Genomic DNA, 19933 nt, shown 5'->3' on the forward strand with positions numbered 1-19933 from the left:
GTGGGCCCTTGGGGGGCTCACAGGGACAGGATGGGGTGCAGCCCGCAGGGCCCCCAGCTGCTCTCGCCTCCCGGTTTGGAGCTGCGCGAGGATGCCGGTGGTGCCGAGTCCTCACACCTGTGGCTGCGGGCCTGGACGGCTGCCCTCCTCACGGCCCTGGGAGCAGCAGTCAGCTCGTTTCCTGGATTCTGCTGGAGGCTCAGTCGTCCTGAAGGCAGCAGGGCCTCTGTTCCTGGGTGGGTTGTTGTCACTCACTGAGCAGAGGGTCTTCCTTCATCATGTTGTTAAGGGGGAGGTGCCTCCTGGTGGGCGTTGCTTCCTCTGTCCCCAGTCCGTCCAAGTGGAGCCTGTATCTTGTACCCTCACAGTCCTAAGGGGGGAAGGCCACTTCTTCACCATTATGCTTTTCTCCTGTTGGCACAATTATCAAGACCCCTCGTTCCTGTGTTTTAATGTAAGTGCTGGTTGAACAGCAGTGTCTGTCTCTTGCCGGGATGCCTGGTGCAGGAAGGCAGGACTGTGGTAGGACCGGACCTGACTGCTCTCAGACATCATGACCCTTAGAAGATGCAGTAAGCCAGACCTTGCTGATTATCCGCAGTGGTCTCCATTCAGTGCTCACAGGTAACCATAGTCCCTCTACCGTGAAGCTGACCCAGCAGGTAACTGGTCATTGGTTCATTGTTCGTGCTTTCCCCAGTGCCCTGTTATTGCTCTTCGTAAAGTCTGAAGCCACTATCAGCGTTACTAGTTTTCTTGTTGTCTTTTCTGTACCCCACTTCAGTTTTGAATTGTCTATGCTTTTTAAAAGTCTTCAGAGACACAGTTCAACTTATAAAGAGGTCAGACTTTTGTGTTTCTTCAGATTACAGCTCGGGACAGCAGTAAGGACGGTCTGAAACCCTGACTAGTCTTAGAAGGTGGTCCTAGCTTGTTACATACTTTAACCCACCCGACCTTCCTAGGACCCTGTGGGACTCAGGTATAATAGCCTGGTTCATTGTAACTGCAGTCCCCATTTCAGACAGGAGAACTGAGTTGTGGTTAAGCAGCGTTCCTAAGAGAAGGTGGGATTCCAACTCTGAGATCCCAACACTTGGTTAAACAGAAGAGACTAGAAAAAGAAAGCCATGCACTCATTAGGCGGAAGCCTTACCTTTTTCTCTGTACTGTTGACTGAAGGTTTCAGGTACAGATTTCCTTGGGAAGCCGCCTGCGAGTTCACAGGAGCCTGCCAGGTGATGCCACAGCTCCACGGAGCAAGCTGGTGCTCGTTCTGTTCAGGGATTAAATAAGAGTGCCCAAGGTCATGCAGCTGGCGTGTCACAGTTCACACAGCTGGAGACTGCGGAGCCCCTGGTTTCCCCCTGCCCTGATGCATGGGTCCTGGGCCAGCCGCCTGCCTGGCCTCCTGTCCCGCATCTCCACCACCACTTTAATTTCCTCCCAGCACAGGTGCTGTCACCTCTGGGCCTTGACTGTGTGTGGCTCTGCTCAGCGGGCCCTTCCCTTCCCTTTTAAAGTCTTGCCCTACCGTGCTGCTGTGGACTGAGTCACTCTTGCACCAGTCATGGCACTGCGGGGCCTCATGCATATGAAGGCTGAACAAACGCTTGCCTTAATACACATAACAAATGTAAATAAGTGAATTCCTCAGGTCCCTAAGTTCAAGTGCTGTGTTGCTAACCATCCAGATGGAATATGCGTTCATTTCCTAATTTTCTACTTCAGACGTCTCTTTTATCAGCTTTGTGTTTTCTGGATCATGTTCAACTTTTGTTTATATCTTTCTGGAGAACTAACAAATCAAATTAATGCAGGGGAGCTAGATGATAAAATCAAAGAAAAGTAAATTTATAGAGTTCTTAAATTCATATAACATGACCTAAAAAGATGTACAAAAGAGGATCAGTTTAATTAGCATAGTAGTGAATGCTCAAATTTTAACAACAGTTAAAAGAAGCAGTGTTTTAAAAAATTGTTCCCATTAACACAGACAACTAAATGCTAGATGAAAGTGAGAGAGTAAATTGATATTTAGGAACATTATTTAGCTGAGACTTTTTAAGAGTACAGCTTTTAAATTCTTAGATTAAAATTAGATTTCAGTAATAAAATTGTAAAGCTGGAGGCATCTTAACTATTATTCTGGTTCAGTTTCTTTAATTATGAGGATGCTGAGTTCTGTTGTATGGAGCTTGAGAGAAGGTGGTGTGCTAGAAAATGATTATTTTTCATATTTTCTCTCACTCACCAATAAAACCCTTTTTACTATGCTTGCTTTTAGCTTTGGTTTAGTTTTAGGTGTGGCATAAAATTGGTTTCTTGTTATTGACTGTACCGAATTACGCTATTTAACAAAGATACATTGAAATCAAGTAAAACACGTAATTAACAGGAAACTGACGACAACGCATTTTTTTCCAGAAGTCTTTAGGGTAGAAAGGGAGGTGTTTCAGAGGAGAGCCTCCTTCTCGGGACATATTAAAGCCATTATCTCTGGGTGTCCTGTTCTCTCATGCGACGTGGCCCTCAGCGCCGGGGGGGTCACGTGACCGCACTTGGCAGCAAAGGCAGCCCTTAGGCTGTGGGTCTTAACAGGCACTCCCAGGCTGGGGTAGGGAGGGTGTTCCTGGACCTGGCGGTGTGGCTGCTGGAGGGGGTCTGTGAGCCCACCGGACCCCAGTTGGGCCTTCCAGGGCATCTGCCTGCACTCTTACCACGGTATGTTTTACAGTCTTATCCACGCAGCTCGGCCTCCCTCCTTGCTTAGTGACAGTAGTGCTCTGGTTTTTTTAATTAGGCATGGATCCAATTATAAAAATGGGAGTTCAGTGCAATTACACATCTTCCTGAAGGCCATGTGCTCTGACTCGTAAGATTTGAGAGAACCGCTGGTGTACAGCTTGAATAAGAAAAGAAGAAAATTTGAGCCCCGGAAATGCTGAAAGGAAGCAGCACACTGTCACGTGCTGTTTCTGCACGTGGGAGCAGGCTGGCAGCCTCAAGCCGGGGTCCCGCTACATGCCCCGGCCGAACCCCTTCACCGTCTGGGCCCCGGGGAGGCGCGCTCGTCCTGGGCGCTCTTCCCGCCCAGCCCTGGGTCTCGGGGGTCTTCCCAGTCAGTACTAATCCTGTCTTGGGCTGTGTTCTCTTCCTCAGGTGATGGTTTGATATCCAGCCCCTCAAACTGACAAATTTTTTGCTTATACGTTTCAGAAAGGAGTGGGGCTTCGTGTGTGACATGACCCAGTCTGCAGGCTCACAAGGGTGGCAGGAGGGAAGGGGGGCCTTGTCTACCAGTGGGCTTTCAGTGGGCCGTCAGCAAACGTGTGTGCACACAGGTAAACACTCTAAAACCATGAAACCACACTGCAGAGATGTGACAGGAAAACTAGCCATAACTCCACCACCAGGCAGTTAACCCTATCATTTTTGATCATTTATTTTCAGTCTCTCTCTCTTTTACATTTTAAACTATAATAATGTTATACATGTAGTTTATAATATTTCAGGTAACAGGATAAACACTTGTTCGTGTTTGTATTGTTATAAACATGGTCTTTAATAGTTTCGGAGTTGAGAGTATCTTATACTTCTTTGAAGCCCAGCTGAACACCCAGCCCGGCCCTCGTGTTGGCCACCGTCAGCGCTCTCACCTGCTGCTCTCACCTGACCCCACCCCCTGTCCCCATTGGGCCGTCCTCCGCCCTCAGGGCCCTGTGTGGCCGCAGGTGTCGCTTCCAGGGCAGGCGGCATCAAGAGAAGACAGCAGGTCTTGTCTATGTGTTTGGTCCAGAGGCGTCCTGGCGGAACTGGGGCTGGTGATGCAGACAGAGCACAGCGTCTGGTGGGCTGGGGGCTCCAAAGAGGTCTTGCTAACATCTCAGACCTCTGGTCCGAAATGCCTCTTTGATTTGAAAACAGCTGAGTAACATTCATCTGCTTTTCACATTTTCCTGTCCAGATATGAGTCACTTCCCGCCTTCAGTCCAGTTAGGGTTTTTTCTTTCTGCTTTTTTTTTCATAAATCCTAATATTCAGCCCTGGGACTTGTAGGTACACGTTGGTGTTCTGTGGCCCAGGAAAACGCCAAATAGGTTTTTCTGTGTTCGTTGACTTTGTATATTCTATTGTCTAAAGAAGTGAAGGGTCTGGATTAAAGTGAGGTCACTGTGGGTAAGTTTTTAAAAATAGTGATTGGGAGAGTGTAAGAGCTGTTTATTTGCTGACAGTCTGCCTGGGGAAGTCAGACAGGAACAGTGGGCAGTTTCACTGAGCGAGGTCGGGCAGTGCACAACTGCTAAAGGTGGTGTTTTCTTTGTTTTGCCAGAAAGGAAACAAACGTTCTTGTTTTTTTTAAACAGTAATTCCTTCCTGTGAGATGCTATTTTAAGTTTAAAATACTCTAAACCAAATGGGTTTTAGTGTCTCCCACGATCCGTATCAACTCTGATACAACTTTATAAACTTATAGAGGCTTAAAAATTCAGGCAGCGGTTTGTGAAGGCAAGGACTCTGGTCAGTGCCGGCCGCCTTGTGCCCAGCCCTGGAGTATAGCCCAACACACAGTAGGCGCTTCATGAGACGAGTTGGTGAATGAACAAGTTCTTGGTTTAGGGCAGGGATCGGCATGTTGTTTTCTGCGAAGATCCAGATGGTTGGTGTTTCTGGACTGGGGAGGAGGTGTGTGGAGTCTGGCACCACTGCTGGGCTCTGCTGTCGGCGGGGGGAGAGCGCCTTTGGTGGTGCGTCAGCCCACAGTGTGGCTCTGCACCCTGGAGACGGTCACACCAATGGCCGAGGGCTGCCTGCGGCCCACCCGCCCCTGACTTCATAGCGCCACCCAGTAGAACTCCCTGTGACGACCAGGGTTCTGGGTCTGCTCAGCGTGGCAGCTACTGGCTATGTGTGGCTGCCAAGTACTTAAAATGTGGTTAGTGCGACTGAGGAATGAGATTTTTAATTTTATTCAATTGTAATTAATACCAAAGTAAGTGGTCCCATGGGGTCAGTGGCTGCAATAGTGGGAAGTACAGGGTTAGAACCTTTCCGAAGCCTGGTGCCCAGAGTTGCTTGTTCTCTGGGCGCTTAGACATATTATGGGAGGAGAGAGTTCTGCGGCCAAAAAAAAAAAAATTGGGGAAATGTGGTTAATAAAAGTAGATTTACTTGTCACAGGACTTCTCAGAGCCTTTAATATGATCGCGTACATGGGCAGTCTACGAAAAGGAGTTTCTTAGATTTTCCCTCCAAACTTTTGACCACGAAGCTTTCTGGGGGTTGGCCCTGAACGTCTTACAGAGTGGTGTTTACTGGAGAAAACTCTGGATGTGTGGCCGACCAGGAGATCGGGCGTCTGCAGAAAGTGTGACGTGACAGTTTTGTGAGTTACACTGAGTGTGTCAGGTTAGACAGGTGTTGAGGATCTGCAGACATGTCCATAGTACACAGCCAAGCGACCTCCAGGAATACGGGTGAAAAGTCAGGAAGGTGTGTATGCTGTTCACGCAGGAAAGCCTCCCTCATTCGCTGGGGTCTTTCCAGAAGAGCTGATTGTCTGACTGCTGCACCTGCCAGAAGTTCATAAGCTTGAAGAAGCAAGCAGTTAAATGAGTATTTGAGACGCATTCATGTTTGAATCAGAAACAGGGCATACGTACCCGAGTGTGATTTGGGAGTTTGGAAACTAGATCATGTTTATTAAGTGCTGTTTTATTTTCAAAAATATTTGTGCTCGAATATTTGCATCTTACAAACTTAATTTGCATCTTAAAACTTAAGTGCTTACAAGCTTAATTGTATAATTTTCTTTCTGAGGAGAGGAAAAAAAGCACCCGTGGGAGTGACAGGGGAGGCATGAGGAGGGGATCACTTTGGGGCTGTCTAACGTGACTGTCTTCTGTCCTGTCCACCTGTGCAGCCGTGGCCCCTGCTCTGTAGGGGTGGCGCTAGGGGTCTGCAGCGCCTGCTCCACAACTGCGGTCCTCGCGCCTGCAGCCTGGCCCCGTCCCAGAAAGAGACAGAAGACGCCGACGAAGGCTCTGGGCAGCTACGTCTCTAAACAACCAGAGTGGGAGGTGTTGATCTTTAGTCTTTTAGGGATGAGAACAGAGCATAACTAACCTTCAGTTACAGTTATTATCCGTGCCCTCTAGCAGGCAAATAAACGTATGTTCTTTTCAAGTACCGATCCCTTTTTTTAAGATTTGTTTTTATATTTTCCCTGTATTTTCTGTCTCACGATCAACTTTGCCCTCATTCTGAGCTCGGCCTCCAGCTTCCCTCATTCCTGACGAGCTCCCCGCGGAGGAGATGGTGCCGGGTGCTGGGAGCTTTCCTGTGAAAGCCGCTAACATATCAATCGATGCAAACTAATCATGTACACTTCAAACTTTTATTTCGTTTTTATAATTGTGTTTGTTGTTTTTTTGTTTTGTTTACTTTTACAGTGACTGTTGAAAAGATAGACCTGAAGGGATTATCACACAAAAAAAATGAAAGAAATGTTGAATGTTCCTTTGAGGTAAGATACTAAGTTTTTTTTCCCCTTTTCTCCTCTAAGGGATAGGAAGGGAATATTTACCACGAAACAATACTTTTATTTATCTAAATAAAAGACAGGTCTTTTTTCAAAGCTCTGTGCCAGTGCTGTGGGAGATAGAAGTGTGGGCTGGGCCCTGCGGGTGACCGGTCCCCAAGATGCACTTGTTGGGGCTCCTTGCTCTCCATTGAGGGGGAGGGTCTGGGCTTGGGTGCAGCTTGGAACTCACGGTCCAATTGTGTCCCTGTTAGTTGTGTGACCAAGGACAGTGCTGAACCTGTCTGTGTCCCAGCACCTCCATTCAGCCAGAGGCTGGAATCTGGGGGAGTCAGTGCCTGCAGAGATGAGCCGTGTCCCTCTGCACCTCCCGGACGACAGAAACTCCTTGGTGGGTTTGGGGGGAGTGCGCCCTGGACTGACACACTCGGCTCCTGGTAGTTGGTCACCTAATTTGGCTACAGTGGAGAATTGTGAAAATTGAGGCGTACTGTTTATCAGGCCCTTTGAACCCCACTCACAGCCAGTCTGCTCGAACTGCGTTTGGATTCAGCCCCCATCCTCAGCCTCTCTATAAAGCAGTGAGCTTGGGCAGGGTGGACCCTCGGCCTCTCTCCAAACGAGGGGCTTGTGACCAGGATGGGTGCAGCAGGCTGGCAGACAGGGACACCCTGAGTCTTCTGGAGGTCCAGTGAACAGTTGAGTTTAGAAGTTTCTACCCAGATGCATAAGCTGAATGAAGTGTTTTAGTGTTTAAAGAAAAGCTTTGGTTATCTGAAAGCTTACTTCTCCTGATGAGGTAACTGATAAGCACACTCTTGTGTTTAGGACAGTGATAAGCCTTCACCAGCCAGCAGTTCAGCTAGGTTTTTTTGGGGGTGGGGTGGGGTTACTAACCTGATGTGCCCTCAGGGATTTACAGCCCCAACTGTATTTTTTGGATGGTAATTTGAGATACTAAGGAAAGATAAAATGAACATTTAAAAACACACAGCTCTCTTATGTATGAAGCACGCTGCTCGTTCATGCAGCTTCGGCCGTGTGGGTGCTCTGGGCAGTGAGTTGCCCTCTCCTGCTTGTGACTAAGTTAAGTGGCCGCCTGTGGGATGTGAATGTGTAACATGCGTGACCTTTGGTTTGGGCATCCTATCACGCTGGAAAGATGAGGCGCCTTATGGTTGCCTAGCTTCCAGGGTTTAACCACAGTCTCTGGCTGGCTGTGGTCAGAGCTGCAGTTCTGTAGAGAGGAAGGACCACGGACCCTGTGGGAACATCTCTGCACACACCTGTAAACTTACAGATTCTCTGTCATCTCACACAACTGTCTGCAAAAGTAAGTCCCAGGAGCATTTTTCTGTTCTAGAAATCAACATGATGATGCTAAAATTTGCATGGAGAAAATTCCCTGGTAGTCCAGTGGTTAGGACGCGGCACTTTCACGGCCGTGGCCCGCGCTTGGTCCCTGGTGGAAGAGCCACGATACTGCATGCTGGTGGTGCGGCCTATGTAAATAAGTGAATGAGTAACAAATAGCATGTATATGGAAGAAACTACAGAGCAGTCAAAGCAGTTTTGAAATGAACAAATTGGAGGACTCACTACCTGATCTCAGCACTGCTGTTGAAGTGCAGGGGCCCTGACACCGAGATGCTGAGAGGGGCAGGGGCCACCCCTGGGGCCAGAGCTGCTCTCACGTGTACATACATGGTCAATTGATTGTTTGGAAGACTTTGGGAGAATATCATTGGTGTTTTTAAAGATGAAACATTTTTAAAATTTTCTAAGTGACTTTTTTTTACACTTCTGATGAGACAGGTGTCATATACCATAAAATTCATCCATTTTATAAAATTCATCCATTTTAAGTGTTCGGTGTTGAGACCTCCCTGGTCATCCAGTGGCTAAGACATCTGCGCTTCCAGTACAGGGGGCCAGGGTTCGATCCCTGGTCAGGGAGGTAGGTCCCCCATGGCACAACTAAGGCCCAGTGGAGCCAAATACATTGTTTAAAAAATAGAAAAAAAAAATTTCAGTGTTTTTACAATTTATTCAGAATTTAGTAACCATTACCACAACTTAATTTTAGTATTTGTATCACCCCAAGAAGCCCCATGCCTGTTAGCAATCATTGCCCTCTTCTCCTCCCCAAGTCCCAGGCAGTACTAATCCACTTTCTGTCTCTGGGTTTGGCTGTGCTGTGTATTTCTCATGAGTGCAATCATACAATATGTAATCTCTTGTGATCGGTTTCTTTCGCGCAAATAATGTTTCCGTGGCTCATCTGTGTTGTATCATGTGTGGGTACTTCCCTTCTGATGGCTGAGTGAATCTCCACCGTGTGGATGGACACGTTCTGTTTGCCCGCTCAGCAGCTGGCTGGTACACTTCCGGGTGGTTCCCACTTTTTGCCTCTTATGGGTAATGCTGCTGTGAACATTTGTGTACAGTTTTGCGTGTGGACAGATGCTTTCGTTTCTCTCGGATATACGCCTAGGACTGGAATTACCGGGCCTTTTGGCTTACAGATACTGTCTTCCACTCTGTGGGAATTTATTTCATGTTCTTGATGCTGTCCTTTGACACACAGACGTTTTGACTTTCGAAGAAGTCCAGTTTACCTACTTTTTCCTTTGTTACTTGTGCTTTTTGTATTTAAGAAATCTTTGTCTAAGCCAAGGTAATAAGGAGTCATTTTTGAGTTTTCTGATAAGAGTTTTATTGTTGTGGAATTACCTGGCAGTCCAGTGGTTAAGTCTCCACGTTCCAAAGCAGGGGGCGTGGGTTTGACCCCTGGTTGGGGAGCTAAGGCGCTGCATGCTGCTCAGTGTCGCCAACAAAACCAAACAAGGGAACCGTGGCCCTCCGAAGGACAGAGGCTGCTCGGGCGCCATCAGTCAGGCTTGAGGTCCCTCCCTGCCCCGAGTGCTCCGTATGTTCTGGGTCAGGCAGCGCTCTGATGAAGCCAGAGCAGCTCAGGCTCCCACTGCCTGCGGCTCCGCTTGGGGTCGCCCTGGGCTGGGCTTGGGGTCGGCGGTGGTGACTGTTCCGTCTTGCAGGCCAGGCCTCCTCCGCTTTGGGCTAAGGCCCTGGATGCCACACCACCCTGGTCAGTGATTATTGACAAAGGTATAAAGGCAGTTCAGTGAAGAAAAAGGTTGGTCTTTTCAACAGACGGTTCTGGAGCAGACAACAATACGCAAAGAAAAAAGAATCTTGATCAAACCTCACCTCTTGTATAGAAGTTAACTCAAAACTAATTTTGGACCTAAGCATAAAGCATAAACTATAGAACTTCCAGAAGAAAGCACAGAAAAAAGGTTTGTGACTTAACAGGCAAGTATTTCTTAGGTAGGATACCAAAACATGACCCATAGAAATGGATGAATTAGGCTTCATCAGAACTTAAAACTTGCTCTTTGAAAGGCTCTGTGGAGAAAATTGAAAGACAAGCCACAGAACTAGGAGAAACATATTTGTAAATTACGTGTGTGTTAGAGGATTTGTATTCAAACTATAAAAAGAACTCTCAAGAAGTCAATGATAAGAAAATAACCCAATAAAAAATACACAGACATTTTACCAGGAAAGATGTGTGGAGGGCAGAGAGCACACGTGAACAGATGTGCAGTGTCATTAGCCGTTAGGAAGAGACCAGTTAAACCCACCACGAGCTAATGCTGCCTGCCCATCAGAACGGCTGAGGTCCGCAGGACTGACCACACCAACTGCAGGCAGGTATGTGGAAGGACTGTCCTGGGAGCATAAAATGGTGAAACTACTTGGGGAGACTGTTTGGCAGTTTTTTAAAAAGTTAAACATGCTCCTAAAATATGACTCATCAGCCCCACTTCTAGGTCAGTACCCAAAGGAAATGAAAGTATGTGTTCATACAAAGGTTTGTCCACGAATGTCTATAACAGCTTTGTTTGTAAGGCCCCAAATACCCATCACGGGAGACTGGGCATACACTGTACTGTGACCACACAGTGGGCTGTTGGGCGTGGAGGAGCGGGTTACTGATGCAGTATGGACAGAGAGAACTCCATAATTACACGTGTGAAGGAAGCCAGGGAAGAAAGTATGCTCCTTCCGGGTTTAAAATTTAGAAAATGTGAAATAATCTGCAGTGACAGAAAGCAGGTCAGTAGCTTGCTGGGGAGGGGTGATGGCCATGTCCGTTACATTGACCAGAAGGATGGTTTCGTGGGTGCATGCGTGTGTCCAAACTGGTCAGAGTGTGCATTTTAAATATGTGCATTTCAGTGTCAGTTATACTTCAGTAAAACACTTTTAGAAGTTACCTGAGGATTAATTTTTGTCCACAAAACCCTAAATAATTAGGATAAATTGTCCTTTAAATAGGTTGTCTTTTGAACTTGGAAATGAATGTCTATTGTACTATGGCCAGAACAGTAAAAACCTTTATTAGGAGTGGCTGCCGTACCACGGGGTGGTGTGCCCTCTGTTGCTTACAGTGTAGGAAGACTCAGGAAGCAGTTTTTTTCTGGAAGCTTTCACTTATTAAGGGAAAAGTCAGCGACACTTCCCGTGCCCCGCCCCCCCGCCACCCATTTTCTCAGCCTTGTTTATCTCTAGTTTTAATTTTTATGTGTCATTGTTTTCCAGGATGCAAATGAAAGGTTATTTTTTTATAGGAAGATGTAAGTAACAAATAGACTACAAGTAGGAGTTTGAGTTTCCTGTTCTTTTTTTTCCATGGAGTTGGTTTTGTTTTTGCTGAAGTTGTAATTGCTAGTTACTAGTTACTGTGGAAATCAAATCCAGGAAGCAGATGACAGAATCTTTTAAAATACAAAATGATTTTGTATCCATGTAGAAATGTCCACATATACCAGCTTTCCCAAACTCACTGTTGAATAACTAAAACTTTTTTTAAAGTATATTTTTCTTTACTTATTATGCATGAAGGACAGGGTGGGAAAAAACCCCAGAACATGACCCAAACACTTGAAATGCCTGGCAGACGGGAGAGTTGTATTGACTTAAGAGGAACTGTGGAGCAGGACCGATAAAAACCCCGTTCTTCTCACGCCCGTCTCTGTTGAGAACCCAGTTGCTGTTTAGTCGCTCAGTTGTGTCTGACTCTTTGCGACCCCACGGACTCTAGCCCAGCAGGCTCCTCTGTCCATGGGGTTTCCCAGGCAAGATACTGGAGTGGGTTGACAGCACATTTATTTTAGTGCTGTGTTTTTCTTTAAAAGTTTGCTTTTCCATCTTGAAACAGCCTTCACTGCCCTGAGCGCTCCTCACTGTTAGCTGAGGGCCAGTCCTAACGACTGCTTCTTGCTTAGTTCTTGCTCCCATCAGCTCCACGTGTGCAGGGACTCCCGTGTGCGTGCTCGCGTCACCAGGGGACACGCTGCACCGGTGCTTGTGCGGCAGCCTGGCTGCGTGGAGGCTGTGGCTCCCGGGCCGTGTGGTGGACGCTTAGTGCTGTTCCTTGCCGGTGCTCTGCTCTTCCGGGGGTTAATTGTCTCTATTTGTTGCTTGGGAACGCGTACTTGGAAAACAGCTTTGCCCCTAAAGTTTTCCCTGGTTGTGTTCAGATGGGTCCGACATTCCGTTGGTTCCCCCTCTGGAGCTGTGGCCCTTCTCCCACCTGGACTCAGGCTGGCACCGTCTCATTGAGGGCCCCCGTGTCTTCACCTTGGGGTCCCCTCTTCCCTTCCAGCTCTGGTTCCCTGCTCTTGGCTCGCAGATCACCTCTTGTTGCAGGTCAGTTCTGGTTCTTGTAGCTTTTTAGAGAAGGTCCTGGGGAGGCACAGTTCCCGACTTTCACGTTTGGCAGTGTCTTTATCCAGTTGTCCTGACACGTGGCCGGGAATACAACTCTAGACCAGCCATCATGTTCCTTAGGAGCTTGGAAGCACTTCTTATTTCCTGTCTTGCACTGTTGCTGTTGAGAAGCATGGCTCTGTTCTACAGTTTCTAGAAGTTTTAGGACCTTTGCTTGGTTCCAGTCACTCGCACATTTCTCAGAGCCACACGTGGGTGTAGGTTTCCATCCACTGTGCTGGGACGCATCAGCCCTTTTTGCCTAAGCCCGTTAACTTGGGGACCTTTTCTTGAATCATTCTTTTGATTCCTCTGCCCCATTTTTCTCAGTTTTATTTTGGAACTCCTGCTGTCGGCATGTTGGACCTTAAGACTGGCCCTCTATTTTATATCTTTTTGCCTCTATTTTCTTTCCCTTTGACTTTTTTGATTTACTGTGTGGAAGAGTCCTTCATCTTCTGTATCTTGAATTGACTTTTTCACCTCTGCTGTCCTGTTTGAAACTTGGAAGAACTCTTGTTCCCTGACAGTTCTTTCTTCGTAGCATCCTGTTCTTGGTGATGTTTTCCGCTTGTAGTTCACAGCAAATAACCGTTGATAGTTTTAGCATTAAAAACAGTTCTAAAAGCACGTGGTCCGTGCTGCTTCCAGGCTGCCTTGTCCTTTGTGACTGTTCTGCCTGTCCTTGTGTTTGGCTCCAGAGCTCCTCAGAGGCCTGATGGCAGGTCTGGTGGTACTGGGCACATGAGGGCTTCCCACATGAGGGCTGTGACCTGAGTAGCAGGGCCTCTTCCTAAGCTGCTGCCCCTGGACCAGAGGGTGCTGAGAGCAAGACAGACAGTGAGTCAGAGGAGTCAGACTCTGAGTGTGAAGAAATACTTATCTGTTCTATGCACAGTATGCTTTTTTGTGTATGTTTAAGATACATTGAAGTCCATCTCTTTAGGTCTCAGTGGCTCTTTGAGTGAGTGCAGCTGATAGGAAGCGACTGTGGCAGCATTTGATTGGCAGTGTTTTTTCTTGCTGGTACAGGAACCGTGGGTTAGCTTATGACTGATGCTATCCTGGACTCACTGGATCACGTGTCTCTAGCTTGTGGCAAGATGCTAGGCTGCTCTCCTGGTCCACACTCCTCTGGGGGCTGGCTGGCCTCTCTTCTGGCTCAGGGCTGGGTCAGGTCAGTCTGCGATTCCTGCAGAGGTGTGTTGCTGAAGTCAGCTGGTTTCCAATCGTTGCTTTGTATCTGCCCTGGGTGGAAACATCAACTCCTTTTGGAAGTCAAAGAAGATTATATCAGGAGCAGGCTACCTAGAATAGTTGTCCCTCTTTAAATGTAAAATGGTCAGGGAAGCAGATTGTCTGTTTCAGTGTAAAACGGTATGTTTGTGCTGTGCTCACCATCTGGGTGTTGGGCTCGATGCTCTGAGCTGAGTTAGGGTGTGTTCGTGCGCGTGATGTGCAGCGTGTTTTGCTTTGAAAACCACAGTGCCAACAGTGCTTGGGTCACGTATCTAAAGCGAGAAAGCTCTCACCTTGAATCGTGGCTGCTACTGCTGTTTTACGTGGGGAGCAGCTCACTACCCCGAGTCTTGTTTTTAGTGTTGTTAAAAGATTTAATTATTTCAAACAGAAAAAAATGGTGTAGGTATTTTCATTTTAGTGTAGGTAGATTTTGGATGGCGCACAGCACATTCATTAAAAAATGCTAGCACTTGCTGTGATGAGTTCTGGGAGGCGTCGATAATTCAGAGAGAAAGGAGAAAGGTTCCTTGCCTTGATCGATTTGTATTTTGTTGGGGCTTGAAAAACACAGCTTAGTAATTGTTCTGTGCTATGACAGCTCCAGAGTAGAAAGGGACTCGTGTGAATTTCAACAGGGAGGAGAGATGCCAGCCCTGAGTTCAGGCCTGGGAGACCGTCAGCAAACATGCAAGAGGCCGGCGGGTGCTGGGCGCTTGAGAGTTGCTTGATTATCTCTAAGCTCTGGTTTCTCTACATCAGTGTGCATGTAATGCTTCCCTTTGGGTGACAGAAGACTCAGTCATTTTATTTCCTGACTTGAAATCCTCCAGTGCTTCTGGACTTTAGGGTGAACGTCATGGTTTCATGGTTTACCCTTTCTTGTTCTGGGCCCTGCTTCCCTCTGTCCCATCTGCTCCCCTCTGTCCTGCCTCGCTCCTCCTGAGCTCAGCGCACGCCTTTCTCAGTGCAGGAGAGCCTCTGACAGGTGTCTGTGCTGACGTAGGTGGAAAAGAGCACAGACAGTGCGCCTTCACTTTCACTCTCACTTCCATGCGCTGGAGAAGGAAGTGGCACCCACTCCAGTGTTCTTGCCTGGAGAATCCCAGAGACGGGGGAGCCTGGTGGGCTGCCGTCTATGGGGTCGCACAGAGTCGGACACGACTGAAGCGACTTCGCAGTGCTAGGAAGCCAGCCCCCTGCCCCAGGGAACTCACAGTCTATTTGGGAAGATGGACATTTGTGCCCGCTGTACCAGGCTTTGTAGAACTTCTGGAAAGGCCTTTCTGATGTTCTCTGCTGCGTCCTTCCCCCGCCCCCTGCAGTGGAAGCTGGTCCCTGCTCTCCTGGTCCTAACTGCCCTGACTCGTGTCAGACTCCTGTGGGCCACCAGCACGGCCACAGCCCTGAACGGGAGCTCTCACTGTTGGACGGGCTCACCTCTCATAGCGTCTTATAGACTGACCTACCTGAGCAGGGGGTTCCCACATCAGGGGCTGTGCACACAAGCAGTCGGGGTCATCAGGGACTTGATGACGCTTTAAGGGGCAACCTTAGACTCCACACATGAGTGACTTAGTGATGTTTGAATAATTGTGCAAAACAGGAAGTTAAGCTTTAATGGACTAGAGTTACATGAACATCTTTTCTATAACACACCAAGGGGTATATAAACACACGAGGCTTTTATATATATAAAGTCTCGTCCCACTACCGCCATGTACTGGCTGTGAATCCCTGGAAGAATGTGCTGTGAATTGAGTATGTGGTGTCTGTTTTTAAGGTTGGTTTGTTTGTTTTTAAGGTCTTGTGGTCTGATTCTTCAATCACATCAGTAACCAAATCTTCCTCTGAAGTGACTGAATTTATTTCAAAGGTAAGGTGATTTAAGGGCTCTTATAAAAGTTATAGGGTCCCATTCATCACGGTCAGAAGGCAGCCTGATGCCCATGGATGCTGCCTTGAGCCAGGGCAGTGAGTGCAGGGTGGGCATTCCCACTTTGGTGCGGCATGTGGTCCACACTCCTTCCCGTTGTTGAGAACTGGGCGGGGCAGAAGGGTGTGAGTCCTCGGGTGCCAGGGCTGTTTGGCTGATGGCAGTTTGTTGCTCTCCCGCCACAGCTGAGGGAGGGGCGGCACAGGCGGCAGTGAGCGCAGACTCCACCTGCTTCCACCTTTGTGTGTGTGTACATGTCGAATCTTCCTGTTTGTGTTTATTTTTTCAAATATTAAAAAAATTTGAAAGGCAGCTGCTTGTTTTTAAATTGATTCAACAAATACCATCTCAACAGCAAGCTGCACTAATAAATACCTTTTTACCGCCATACACATACCGCCATACCTGCATGCTTAGAGTCGCCCAGCCTGGCCTTTGCCAGGCGGTGAACCACTGTCTTAGCCACAGTTGAGCATCTGAAGTGGCCACCTTTGCCGAGTGGAGCCAGCACGGCTGCAGTGTCTCCAGAGTGCAGCTGGCAGTTTGATTATCAGTTCAGTTCAGTCCAGTCACTCAGTCGCTCGCTGACTCTTTGCGACCTCATGGACTGCAGCATGCTAGGCTTCCCTGTCCATCACCAATTCCTGGAGTCCACCCAAACCCAGGTCCATTGAGTCGGTGATGCCATCCGACCATCTCATCTTCTGTCATCCCCTTCTCCTCCTGCCCTCAAGCTTTCCCAGCATCAGGGTCTTTTCCAGTGAGTCAGCTCTTTGCATCAGGTGGCCAAAGTATTGGAGTTTCAGCTTCAACATCAGTCCTTCCAGTGAACACCCAGGACTGATCTCCTTCAGAATGGACTGGTTGGATCTCCTTGCAGTCCAAGGGACTCTCAAGAGTCTTCTCCAACACCACAGTTCAAAAGCATCAATTGTTCAGCGCTCAGCTTTCTTTATAGTCCAACTCTCACATCCATACATGACCACTGGAAAAACCGTAGCCTTGACTAGATGGACCTTTGTTGACAAAGTAATGTCTCTGCTTTTTAATATGCTGTCTAGTTTGATTATAAGATGAGGGAAAACATCCCATGGGAGAAAATCTAGTTGAACACCCTGGACAGAAGTTGCTCGATCATGCCTCTTTTTTCAGCCTGTCCTGCCCTGAAGAGTGCCACAGACCTTCTTTTTAGGGATGTGGGTCCTGCCCCGGGCTCTCCTGCTCCTCTGCACCATGTAGACCACTGAGTTTCCTCTCCTCCAGGCCTCCCTACTTGTTTTGTGGAAAAGTGCTTCTCTGGACTCCGCTCATGCTGGCAGACCTTGCCGCTCTTGTCTGGGTATTTGCAGCAGCTGACACTCCCCTGGCTTTGGGTCCTTTGCCCTTTCTGGGCTTCTGCCTCACTGTCTTGTTCATCACCTCCTTCAGTATTTCTTCTGCTCCACTCTCTCTTCTCCTGGGCCTTGAGTTATGTGTACTTGACCCTGTCTTCAAGTTGAGGGATGTTTCTCCTCAGCTCTGTTCAGGTTGCTCATGAGCTGAACTCTTCATCTCTGGTACCATGATTTTAGGGGTTTTTGTTCATTTTCAAGTCATCTGATAGCTCTGACATCTGGGTTATTTCTGAGTCTGGTTCTAATGATTATCTTGACAATAGACTCCCACCTCTTTTTTATCTTATAATTTTTGATTGAATGTTAGACATCATGTCTAGAAACTAGCCTGGAAATGGAATCCATCAAACCATTAATGTGGCTTCGGGTTAGTCTTGTCAGGAGCAGAGCTGCGTTTGGGTTCCTCCAGAGAGACCTGCTGGTCCCTGGAGTCTCAAGAGGAGTATGGCGTGGTCTTGCCTCACCTGTGGAACAGAGCAGGTCTGCCTGCCCCATTGATTCCACTCCCAGGGAGGGCGCTGGGGATAGATTTGTAGTGGGGATGGGGGCTCCCTGTCCTGGTGCAGCCCGAGCTCCAGGCACAGGGTTGGGCCCTTTCTCAGCATCACTGCCCTTCCTTAGCATCGCTGCCCTTCCCTCCCCACCAGCTGACCTGGTCCACTCTGTGCTCATGCAGGCCCTTCCACTCAGGAGGGGTTCCTGCCCTTCCTTGGGGTTGGAGGGGTTTTGTTTTTACCTTCCCTGAGAAAAGACCAGTGTCAGGAGGACTTCCTCTTCTTCCTCCTCTCCCAGAGGCAGGAAGGTGTTCTTCCTCATCTCCAGAAACTTGGGGGTTGTGCTTGAGCTCTGAGAGCAGGCGCCATCTCATCCTGGCCTGTGACCTGTGGGCTTTCTGCTTTGGATGAAGAGCAGGCTCCAGGGGGAGGTATGGGGTTTCCTGCCTGGCCCCCGGGACAGCCGTTGCACCCTGTGCCACCTGCAGAGGCTCCCTGCGGCCTGCCGCCCACGGAAGAGAGCTCGGAAGTGAGGGCACAGTCTCCCTGCCCCGTGCCTGGGCTCCTGGCCGGCTGCTGTCTGACCCTCATTCAGCCTGTGGGGCGTGTATGGCAGCCGCCTCTTCCTCGTGTTCTGCTGCAGCTGGACAGCTCGTGTGCCGTCTCCTCAGAGGGCAGGTCCCTCTTGGAGTTGGGTTGATGTGGTGGCTTTGCCGCCCAGCTCCCTGTGCTGTGGTGGGCTGTGGCTTCCTGCATCCCAGTGGATGCAGAAGCCCAGACTCACACCAGCAGACGCCACCTCCTCACACCTGCCCAGGTGTTTCTCACACTGAGGAGTCCTGGTTCTGTTAAGTAGATTGTGCCAGACTTCCTGTGCCTTTTCGTCTCTTTCAGTTGTCTCAGCTGTATCCTGAAGAAAATTTGGAGAAATTCATTCCTTGCTTAGCTGGCCCAGATTCCTTTTATGTAGAGCGAAACCATATGGATCTGGAAGCGGACCTGAGGTAATGCTCCCCCTGACCCCCATAAGGCCACGGGGAGCAGCCCCCTGCAGCAGCACCATGTGACTGGTGGACCGACGGCCGTCGGTGGTGTAGGTGGGGCTGGGCCGCCTGGTCACGGAGGGGCTGCTCAGGTGACACGTGGTCTGGATGGTTCCCGTCTCCTCTTCAGTTACAGAGAATTTGAAGGGTCTTAACCTAGGCATGCTTTTGAGGATATACAAGTGAAGGAATTCTGAAGTATATGCCAACATGTACTGTAATTTTGACAGTCTTATGAAATAAAATCTGGTTATCCTTTCTCTTCTGTAGTAGAAAGGATGAAACGAAGACCTAATAAAACGTCTCCTGGGTCCAGAGACTCTGGACCCAGAGGGTGTCCTGCATGCTGTCCTGTACACATTTACAGAGGGAGCCCTGCTGCCAGGGCCCGGGACTGGGCCCGCCGTTGGAGTGCCCCCTGGCAGCTGAGACCACAGGCCCCGTGTTGTGGGCCCAGAGAGACTCTGTTCATACAGTGTAGTACAGTGTGAATGTGGGAAGGGGCTCCAGGAAACCCACGAATCCTGCCAAGAACTAAACTGAATAAAGCAGGAAGATGAGAGGTTAAGGTGCTTCTGTTTAGTTTTTCTCTGATACAAATGTCTCTTAATTGAAAATTAAAATTTCTCTCCCAGTTACTTTTTGGTAATAATACATTTTAATGCTGAAAAAACCACTCTTTGTTTTTTAGGTATTTGGCTTCGTTACCTTCTCATGTGTTAAAAAATGACCATGTTAAGAAATTTTTCAGCACTTCTTCTCCCACCCAACAGCTTCAAAGTCCAAGTGAGTTTGTAAAATGTAATTCAGTAAAAGTAGAAATATTTTTACGGTCTGTGAATGAATTATTCTCATTTTAACTTGTAGGTCCTGGCAACCCTTCCCTTTCTAAAGTTGGTACCATGATGGGCGTGTCTGGAAGGTGAGACTTCTCCCGTGCGACCCGCGCATTTCCAGGCAGCCTTGCTGCAGAGCTTGCTTCTCACTGTGTGCCAGCAGTTGCTTCTGGAGCTAAGGCATTCTTGATCTTAGTCTTGACTAGTAATATTGGATAAGAATTGGATAGAGATAATCTACTTTTTGATTTCTCAAAAAATAGAAAAAAAGGGGTTCTCTGAGCCACTGGAATTAGAATTCCCAAAGACCCTTATTGCAAATGCCAGTTTCTGGGCCCTGTACATTCTAGGAAACCAGAATTTCTGAAAATCTTCATTTTTACAAGGTCTCAGGGAGTGATTAAGCCCATGAAGGGTCAGAGTTGCTGCTGTCTGGGTTCTCTGCCAGCTGGGGCCCTAAAATGGGCTGACCTCACATGTTGGGGGGGGTGGTGCGCGCACACATGCACGCACACACACACGTGCGTGCGCGCGCACACACACACACACACACACACACACAGTCCTATGGACGCCAGTCAGGCAAGGAGATCTTTGGTGTCCCGCCTTTCTTGTTCATCCCTCACCTGGAGTGTGTGAGCACATGATGAATCT

The 19933-nt window shown here is 48.3% G+C and overlaps 1 protein-coding gene across 2 annotated transcripts in view; it reads left to right on the top strand.

The window, feature by feature from the left end:
• Positions 1-19933, top strand: part of ZCCHC14 (zinc finger CCHC-type containing 14) — a 49535-nt gene that overhangs the window by 17946 nt on the left and 11656 nt on the right. Inside the window, exons 3-7 of one of the 2 annotated variants that reach the window (XM_027513854.1) lie at positions 6453-6526; positions 15381-15452; positions 18295-18404; positions 19135-19229; positions 19311-19365. In XM_027513854.1, coding sequence (XP_027369655.1) covers positions 6453-6526; positions 15381-15452; positions 18295-18404; positions 19135-19229; positions 19311-19365 — 406 coding nt within the window. The remainder of the gene's footprint in view (positions 1-6452; positions 6527-15380; positions 15453-18294; positions 18405-19134; positions 19230-19310; positions 19366-19933) is intronic. The other variant, XM_027513855.1, reaches the window with a different exon arrangement.

The sequence above is a fragment of the Bos indicus x Bos taurus genome, chromosome 18 (assembly GCF_003369695.1).
Source record: "Bos indicus x Bos taurus breed Angus x Brahman F1 hybrid chromosome 18, Bos_hybrid_MaternalHap_v2.0, whole genome shotgun sequence".
NCBI classification, from domain to species: Eukaryota; Metazoa; Chordata; class Mammalia; order Artiodactyla; family Bovidae; genus Bos; species Bos indicus x Bos taurus.